The sequence below is a fragment of the Lepidochelys kempii genome, chromosome 7 (genome assembly GCF_965140265.1).
Source record: "Lepidochelys kempii isolate rLepKem1 chromosome 7, rLepKem1.hap2, whole genome shotgun sequence".
Classification (NCBI taxonomy): domain Eukaryota; kingdom Metazoa; phylum Chordata; order Testudines; family Cheloniidae; genus Lepidochelys; species Lepidochelys kempii.
This window is the reverse complement of record NC_133262.1, coordinates 43,437,406-43,447,522: the sequence shown is the minus strand read 5'-3', so window position 1 is coordinate 43,447,522 and position 10,117 is coordinate 43,437,406. Positions and strand designations below refer to the sequence as shown.

The 10,117-nt window shown below is 37.5% G+C and overlaps 1 protein-coding gene across 11 annotated transcripts in view; it reads right to left on the bottom strand.

Moving 5' to 3' along the window:
• Positions 1 to 3,594: 3,594 nt before the first annotated feature.
• The window catches only part of PBRM1 (polybromo 1), an 87,274-nt gene continuing 80,751 nt past the window's right edge, over positions 3,595 to 10,117 (bottom strand). For all 11 annotated transcript variants that reach the window (XM_073352408.1, XM_073352414.1, XM_073352411.1 and 8 more), the window contains 3 exons: positions 9,949 to 10,019; positions 8,460 to 8,676; positions 3,595 to 6,726 (listed from right to left, as the gene is read on the bottom strand). In XM_073352408.1, coding sequence (XP_073208509.1) covers positions 6,554 to 6,726; positions 8,460 to 8,676; positions 9,949 to 10,019 — 461 coding nt within the window. In that variant the 3' untranslated portion in view covers positions 3,595 to 6,553. The remainder of the gene's footprint in view (positions 6,727 to 8,459; positions 8,677 to 9,948; positions 10,020 to 10,117) is intronic.

Here is a 10,117-nt window from a genome sequence, read left to right as displayed (position 1 = left end):
AACATTTGCTCAAAGGCAAAAATAATTTCTAAGCCATCACCTCCAGCACCTTCCTGCTCAGGTCACCAGAGCGCAGAACTGGAAGTCCACCTTGTAATGCTTGCTAACAATGGTAGTAGTTGACCATGTGGCCACCTTACAAATTTCTGCTGTAAATGCATGAGCTATTTTGCACACGATGTCACCAAGGATTGCGGGAGAGTGTCCTGATCACTTCGGGGACTGAAATTTCCAATGCCTTGTATCCTTCCACAATACATAATCTAACCCAGGGGTTCTCAAACAGGGGTATGTGTACCCCTGGGGGTACGCAGAGGTCTTCCAGGTGGTACATCAACTCTAATTATTTGTAATTATTTTTACAACGGGCTACATAAAAAGCACTAGCACAGTCAGTACAAACTACAATTTCATACAGACAATGACAGGGTTATACTGCTCTACATACTATACGCTGAAATATTTATACTCCACTTGATTTATAACTATATGGTAAAAATGAGAAAGCAAGCAATTTTTCAGTAACAGCGCGCCATGATACTTTTGTATTTTTATGTCTGATTTTGTAAGCAAGTAGTTTTTAAGTAAGGTGAAACTTAGGGATACACAAGACAAATAAGACTCCTGAAAGGGGTACAGCAGTCTGGAAAGGTTGAGAGCTACTGATTTAATCCACCTAGCAATGGAGAACTTGGAAGCTCTAAGTTTTTGGCATTTCGGATGGAAGGATACAAACACGGCACCCAAACTCCTCACAAACCCTGTACATTTGAGATAAATTTTCAAAAGCCTTCTAACGTCTGTCTCGCCTCTCCTCAGGGGGTGCTGTGGCCTTGGACAAAATGAAGAGAAAATCACTTCTTTGGAAGCATGGAAGGAAGAGTTCACCTTTGGGATAAATAATTCCAGAGTTCTGAGCACCACCTTGTCTTCATGAAACACACAGTAAGTCTCCTGCCCAGAAAGTGCTGCCAGCTCCAACACTTGCCTGGCGGACATGATATTCTATCAGAAAGCAAGTCTTGATGGACAAATAAAATGCTGACACTTACACCAGTGGTTTGAAGGGGTGGTTTGTCATGGCTTTTAGTACAAGTGGCAGGACCCATCTGGGAATGAGGCCTGATTACCAATTGGCTAATCAGACTGTCCTAAGGAATCTGGCTTCCTGGGGGTTCTCTACCAGAGAACCCATGGATCTTGCAAACACCACACTACTAAGGGCAGACAACTGACATGCAATGATGCTAGTTTGGAGGAAACCTTTATCAAAGCTTTCGTAGAGAAAAATCCAAAATAGCCAGAGTTCCTGGATTCCTAGTATTAGCTTCGTGACTCTGCACCAGCCTCAGAATTTGGTCCAGATAGAGGGCCATGCTTGTAAGGTCACCACTCTTCTAGAAGACCTGTCCTGATGACTTTGGAGGACAAACCTTAGTGCTTCCCTTTCGATAACGAGGCTATTGGGTGCAGCTGGCTTGGGTATGACTGAAGGAGAGACCCTTGTGAGAGGATTTCCTGTCTCTTTGGGAGCTGTAGCGGTAGTCCTAATTTCAGATCTATCAGGTCCAAAAAACAGGGCTTTTTTGGCCTGCGTGGGATTACCAATATTGCTCTCACTTGCTCTCATTTTATTTTCTGGACCACCTTCCCTAATAATGGGAAGGGTGGAAATACATGGAGGAGGCCAGGTGGCCATCCGTGCAATAGGGCATTTGTCCCCATGAATCAGGGGTGCACCTCCCTACTGAAGTACTTTGGTCTCTTTGCATTCATGTGGTTCGTGAATAGGCCATTTGAGGGCAAGCTGAACAATCAGACGATTAACTTGAAGACTTCCTGATTCAGGCACAACTCAGAATTGTTCACCTTGCCCCTGCTAAGCCTTCTAATTCGTGTCTCCCTTTATGTGGACTGCCCTAAAGAAAAGAAGGTTCTGTCCACTGTATGATTAACATCGTTTTGGCTTGTAGCCCTGGGTTTCTTGTTCCTCCCTAGGTTGTTCACATAAGCAACTGTGGTCATGTTGTAGGACCTGAATCAGGACATAGTTTCCTTCTAGGCTGGACTGGAACCTTCATCGCACCAGCTTGATTGGTCTTAGTTCTAGACAGTTTATGCTGTAGGTCCTTTCCTCTGGGTTCCAGATGCCTTGAGCTGTTTGGTACCCCAAGTATGCTTGCCAGCCTGAGAATCAAAGGATCTAGAAGGCTCATGGGCATGACCTAGCGGACATTGACCTGGGCTCACCACCATTTTAAAGAGTTGATTACCTGTGCCTAAACCCTCACTTGATCTTTCATGCATGCCGGGGAACGGTCCAGTACCTTGAGGAAAAAGCCTTGAAGGAGCCCAATGTGTGATTGCATCCACAGAATGATCCTTATATGCATAATAAGCAAAAGGTCTGACAAAGTAATTGAAAACAGGGTCTTACAAAAGTGCTGGGCAACCTTAACTTTAGGTAATGCTACCAGATCTGCTTTAATATTGAGACAGTGAATCAAATTCAACATTGGTTGAAGCAGCTACAGCTCTACAGTTCAGCTGGGCCCACTAATGTCAGCAGTAAGTTTGGTCCATTGTCTCATTAAGATCTAAATTAGACTTTATGGCAGATAGAGTAAGTAGTAGGAATATAAGAACTGAGTTTTCAAGCAGGAACAGTATGAAGTTTGGGAAATTTTCTGCTCAAATGGATTGTACAGGCCGATGGCTGTGAAGGGCCATTTAAAAAGTTGACAGACATTACATTTTTTGAGAAGAAATGTTTCCTCTCTTGAGAACCATTAACTTTTGTTAATTCAGTTATTTAAAAACATCACATTGTGTGTCCTGCTGGCTATTTGACATGATTTGTGTTTCCAATTTATGCCAAAAACTTAGATTCTTAGATAGGAGCCCCTGTAATTTTTTAAAAATAAAACTAGTAAAACATTTCCATCCTCATTTTTAATTGTAATTTCAAATGTTAGGTAAAGGTCTTTGAATATCAGGTTTACAGACAGACTGCATTTTTCACCCTTAGTATTCTAATTTAGCTTAATTCCCAAATATATGAGGCAGTCCTGATTTGGGCCTACTTCTAGGATCTAATTAGAGGCCTGCTGTTTATTCTCAGTATGAATGCACACACAAACATTGGACTCATGGGATTTTTTAATTATTTTTCTTTTTTACTACCAGTTTGTGCTATGACAGCCTGGGTTGGTTTATATCTTACCATGCCAATCACCACTGGTTTGCTTCTTTTGGTGACTGCTCTTCAGTTCTTGCTGATCAAAAGATCATATTCCACATGGCTCAATATTGGATCCGTATTGTTCAGCATCACTGTCCTTGGCAGTACAACCCAGGGATTTCCTACTGTGTAGAGGACAATCTGAATGCTGTTGTCTACTGATTCTTAAAACAAAACAAAAAAAAAACCACACTCACTCTCTCTCTCTCTCTCTCTCTCTCTCACACACACACACACACACACACCTTCTTTCCCAAAGTCTTGATAAAATCTGGATTTGCAACAGTCAGAGCTGCTTGAAATAAAATTTTAACAAAAGTCTTAATGGGACAATCAAACCTGGTTAATCCAAATCACTTTGCAAACTATTTTTATTCAAATTAAAAAGCCTCAAACAAATTGATGGTACATACATGTTATAAGCCTGGTTATCACTAACATTTTGGGTACACAGATGTAAGGAAAAACCAAACATGGATTAACCAGGTCCGAAAACATATACTGAAAAGTCACCAACACCAACTTTCAAATTTTTACACAAACAGTAAGTTTTCTCTTGAAGGAAAGGGAGGGATTGGGGGGAGGACTGGGGAAGAGAAGATGAACAATTAACGGCCTCCAAGTAGTTTACTAAAATACAGATTCTAAATTAATCTATTTTTCACTCTCACAGAAGCCAACCATTTCCCATGCATCCTTTTTTTTTTTTAATTTTAAAAATTTCATTTATGCCAATACAGTAAATCACGGTGAAATACAAATTATGGGTTCAAATACTCCCAAAGAGAGGCATGTCTTTTTAACCATTCAGAGTTAGAAAATAATTCTAGATTGTAGCCATCAAACCATAAATCCTAAATTTTACTGCACTCTCCATTGAAATGCCCGCAATATACAGAGACATGATTTTGAAATAAATAAAAAGTTTAATATAATTGATTAGGGCCAGCCCAGTGGCCTCATGGTAGTGCTCTGCACTGCCATGCAGGAGACCCAGGATTTGGTTTACAGTTCCAATCTCTTGCTCCTGGGCCAGGAGGAGCGGTGAAGGCTCCCTACGGTGGGAAAGAGGCAATGCTGCAGGTTGTTCAACACTGACCTTTCTGACAAATTAAAGATCTGAGATGTACAGATTCCAAAGGGAATCCCATCCAGTGCCCAAAAGAAAAATTAAAAATAAATAAAAAATAACTTAAGTAAAATTAATTCCAGGCTCTTTGGTGTAATTTTGTTAAATGTCTAGCTATAAGAGACTCTGATTGTAGTGATACAGTTCATGATGGTTCTAAATACTCAAAAATTAGGACTTGCTGCCTATCTGATTCAGCTCAATGTCCTGTTTTTGTTGCTAAAATCTGCAAAGCTTATGGTCATTTAAATGTACATTAAAATGATACTATACATGTTGGAGGTTTAATATATTTGCAAAATGTTTTACATTAAATTTAAATTTAGAGTTGGTTGTTTACAAATGGCAGTAAACTAAACAAAGGGTATATGTGCAATACTTGTATTACTTGTAGGGTTCAAATTTACAAATCACTTCCCTCTCCATACTGTTTCCCTTTCCTTCATATTAGTATCATGTCTGAAGACCTGGATCTTTAAGTGACTACCAGAAAATATGAAATAATATTTCCTGTAATTACTGAAAAAACTAACAAATAGTGTAAGATCAATCACAATTTATACTTGCACATCACATTTTCCTCATCACTACAAAGCATGTCACTGAACTAGGCACCAAAATGTTGACTATTTTAAAGTGAAAATTTGCACATTGTGTTCAAGGAAGACTTTTCTATTTCAGTGCTTTTTAAAATACATTTCCACATGATGAATATTTCACTCTGTTAGATGAGAAAATATCAGCAGATTGATTCTTTTGGATACATGTTTCAGTGATCACCCTAGTAGAAGATTTTTAAGTAATTTTGCTTTCCCAAATTTTTTTGTTTGCTGAATATCAAAATCATTAAAAAATAATTATGTATCATAAAAGAATTTGGCTCTGATAAACAACTTTGCAGTCAAAAAGCTTGTTTGTTAATTTGTTTTTAACTGTCTGGCAAGTTCTGAACAGAAGGAAGTCACAGCCCTGAAATGTGGATAGAACACACCATACGTACCTAGTGATTAAGAAGAAAAAAGGTGCAATGCAAGCAACCTATTCTCTCCCATCTATAAACCCTGGTATACACTGTGTTGATTTTACACATGCTGTAGTATTTTATTTTAAAGCTAGAATTATATGTTCAATTTCCCTCCAGCCATACTACAATACTTTCATTATAGTGAACTGAAACACTTAAAAAAAAAAATACAAAAATCTCTTATAATACCAAATCATTAACAGAACATATGTAGATTTTAAAATCATTTTAAAATGAATCAGCTGCAGTCTTTCCCCCTCTTTTATTTACCTTCCAAGATTTAAATTAAGTCAAAGTTTTGCATTTCTCTTGCAAATATTAATGAACCTAAACCCATGCAAGGAATGCAGCTCCCTACCCTGCTGTACGTGTAAGTGATGTCACAGAACCCTGAATGCAGGTCTTGGCAGATAAAGCATTTCACCTTTCAAATGCATTTATTTGTGATTCAGTTTGTACGTGTATTCTGTTACTGATCTGGGATCTCAATGGCCATTGTCAACACCATCAACTAACTGGACACAGTTGGACAACACAGCAGTAAGCACATCTGTGTCCTTTCTACACTAGCATTTCTACTGTTGCTACAACCAGTGGAGCTGCGCTAGTGGTTAATCACAGATCCAATTGTTGCTAGTGTTGACGCACCCTTTTCCTTTATTTACATAAAGCCTTTCAGTTCACATCCAACTGGTATTTCTGCTGGAAGTGGTTAACACACACAAGCACATGTACACACATTCTTCTATGAGGTAAACTATGACTAATTTCACATTCCATTGTATTTTTCAAACTAATCTGTAAACGCTTATTTGTTTTGCTTTTTTCTCTTTTTTATACAAAAAACTGATGGCATTCGATTCTCAGTAATAAGTACAAGAAAGATGAAACCTTGACTACACTTATAATCAAATATGAAATTGCCTTTTAAACAAAGGGAACATATGCAAAAAGTTTTTGTATTGGATAAAGTCAACGTAATATAACAAAAAGTGAAAGATGCTTATTAAAAGTGTCCTTATAAAAATGGTCTTGCAATGTACAGCAAAATGCAATAAAAATTATTGTTGGTTATCTCTCCCCAGCCAGTAACTAAAACAGCTATTGTTCCACAAAACTCTTTATATGTTGGTATCAAAGGAAAAAGCAATGTATGTGATTAAACATTTTCTATGTTGTATGCTTGACGGATATTGAGGGTGTCTCGTAGCATCAAGTCTCGAAGACGCCACAGTGCATCTGCCATTGTGGTATGGGCCCCTTTACTTTTCAACCAGTGTGAAGGAAGACGGCTCTCTTGTTCTTTGGATAGATGGACATCACGTCTTCGTGCTGAAAAATTAAGGAACAGCCTATTTTTAAACTGGTTTGCCTGCCTCCCCTCCAAGATTTCCCATCATATTGGAACAACATGGAATACAATTCTACTGTATGTCTTCCCTTTCCCCCCACCCCCGCATCTCCAGTCCCTCAAGGATATACAGAACATTTAAATTTATTCTTTATTACACTTCTAAAATAAAGGAATTAGTTTACTGAGTTTTGGTATGCTCATCTTATATCCTTAATTTTTGTTATGGTTGCATGCATGTATTTTATTATTAAATGATCCATAGTTTTATTAAAATACCCTCTGTTTCTGTACAAGCCATCTTTACCTATTTTAAAATGTAAAATAACAAAGTTGGATAAACAGAGAGGGACACACTTGTTCTCTGTTGCTGAGACTGAATTAGTTGAATAAATATTGTATTAAACTTGTATGCTAATACTTTTATTCCAAAACTTTGTTATACTAAACTTTTTTTTTAATAGTACAACTTTTATTAAACTGTTATACATTCAAAAGCCTTTGGAGACTTGATGGCAAAAACAACTGTCTTAATCACTAAATCTTTAGCTCATATTTGATCTGTGATTCATAGATCAACTACATAATCATAATCAGTCCTTATCAAGCAATTGCTCATGTTACAAAGCCAAAACAGGCAATTTGGAAGCTGCATGAAGAATGAAGAAACTGACATTGCCATCCCCTGCACTAATGTCCAGTGAATATGCGGAAGGATCTATACTTTAAATGCTGCTCATTTACTATAGCAGAAATATACATTCTGATCAGGTAGTATCCTTTTAGTTTAATTAAAAATTAAGCTAAATTTTAGGTTTTTAACAAGTTCTCAGTTAGATCCACAATTCTGATAATCAGTATACAACATGTTCTGAATTCCTTAAAAATATAATTAGGTGATCAAATAAAACATATTTTAAAAAATTAAGCATCCATTGGTAGCAAGTTTAGGTTCTGATCCTACCACTAGATCTGTGTGGGGAGATTCGCATTTACTTCAATGGTAAAGATTTGTATGGCTGCAGAGGTCAGGCCTGTGCAGATCCAATTTCCAGGATCAGGGCCTTAAATCAATACTTCACCCTCTACAAACACCACATTATCTCAGATAAAATATTCACATCATCTTGAGCATTGCTGCAACATCTGATTTTTTTTAAAATGTAAATTACGTAAGAAACTCTTTCAACTCTTTTTAAAACAAGATGTTGCAGCATTTCACAATGGCACCTGGAATTAGCAAAAAACTGTATTGCCTGCTTTTGCTGAGTTTAATGTAAACAGCAGTGCTGAATTTTTTTTCATGCTGTACCTCAATGTATGGTCAATTAATATTTCTGAGGTCAATAGTGCATCCTTAAAGGGACACAGTCATCTTGTTATTACAGCAGCCAAAATAGTATAAACTGACAGTCAAGGATCTTTTTTTCCCCTAGTAATTTCAAGCTATATTTAAGGATGCTGAGTTTAAATATAGTCACCTGACTTCCATTAGCTTTAAGAGAAGTAGCATGGACAAATAAGTTTTGTGTTTAGTTCAGCCAAGTATTTCCTGCTACACTCTCAAAGCATCAACAAATATCCTTTTTAATCTACAATTGTTTTTGTAACTGATTACCAAGATAGGACTGTGATAACCAGTATAAATATAGATTCAAAATAATAAAAAATGTATTCTATCGCCCAATGTCTTACTTTAGTGTAGAAGTCTTACCTGAAAGGGTCTGGTCCCACTTGCTAATACTATTTGATTCAGCACTAAGCCCCTCAATATATTTCAGGTAGGCCTCAGAATGAAGAAGCCGCTGTGTCTTTGGTGGAGGGGAGACAAACATTGGAGTTGTGGGCTGCTGTATAACCTGCTGACTTGCTTGGCTTTGACCAGGGTATGGAGGTGGTGCCTGCTGGCCAGGTGGCCCAAGCATTCCCATCTGAAATGACAAATGATAGAAGAGTGAGCATTTTTTTTTATTCAGCTGCACAGATCTCCATGTAAAAACGTAACCAGGTAAAAGGCAGTGTGATGACTTTCCTGTTTTAACCCCATATCTATCAAAGGGTGGCGTTTCTATGGTTTCCAAAGAATGCCAAGAAATACTGAGATAAACACGTGTCCCCCACAAGACGTGCAAGAGGCTAGTCTCTTAATTCAGCATCAGAATGAATACCAGTTGAGATTTAGGCCTGGGCAATTCAATGTATAAAATAGAAAAAGATTTTCAGGTGAAACCTCCACAAAACAGGGCTCCCTGTTTTTTCAATGAGATGCACAGGTACAGGGACTGTCAGAGTTAGGCAATTTCTAGTATTTGTTTTCTTAAACTAGATGGTAAGCTTAGGAGTAGGAACTATATCCTTATGTAGCTGTACCACACAATGGGGCCGCGATCCTGTTTGGGGACTCTGAGCACTTCCATAATATAAACAACAATCATCATCATGCAAGAATCACTAGTGCACGTAAGAAAATCCTGGTTCATGATTGGTTAAAATCCATATGACAGTAAGTTTTCATTATTTATCTCCTTAAAAGGTCAACAATACTGAGTTCTGGAACAATTTTGATCAGGTTACATATGCACTTTACTACCTTCTGACTGGCTCACAGATTAAATATAATTCTAGAAGTCCAAAATCATTTCCCCCCTAAAACGTTAGAATTAATCTAGTGAATTGGATGCCCAATGAACAATTGGCTTATACTAATCAATGAAAAGGATCATTTGATCATCAATAGAATCTGACCTGATTGTTGAAGAACCAGATAGTGTCTATTGGTTTTATGAGTTTTTGAAGAAATAAAGAGGTGCAGCCTGTTTATTGATGTTTAGAAACAGAGCAAGAAATCTTCTCGCAAACAAATAGGTAAAATACAGGTCATCAGCAATTACACAGTGCACAGAAATGACTCACATCAATTAGGACAGGAAAAAAAGAATACTGTCTCATTTAAATTGCAGAGGGCACTTTGTTACAATTTAATTAACCAAATTAGAATCTGGCCAAGAAACACAAATACTCTTCCTATGGGATCTTCAATGACCAAAAGTGGTGAGAAACGCCCTGATTTTACATCTCATTTGAAAGACAAACTGCATCATAGCACTCACTACTAGCACACTGTGGAGACATTGGTTCAATATTAACTCAGAGAATACAGTGGAATATGACTTAACATTTCAGAAAGAATGTAAATTACTTACCGGCTGTCCAAAGGGACTTCCTCCTGGTGCCGGAGTGCCTACCATGGAAGACACACTTTGGCCTATAACACCTACATTTTAAAATATAAACAAAATTAGTTTTATTTCATTTCAGTAACCAATGCCATTTTGTCTTTTATAAAGATCTGGCATCATTATCTAACTGATC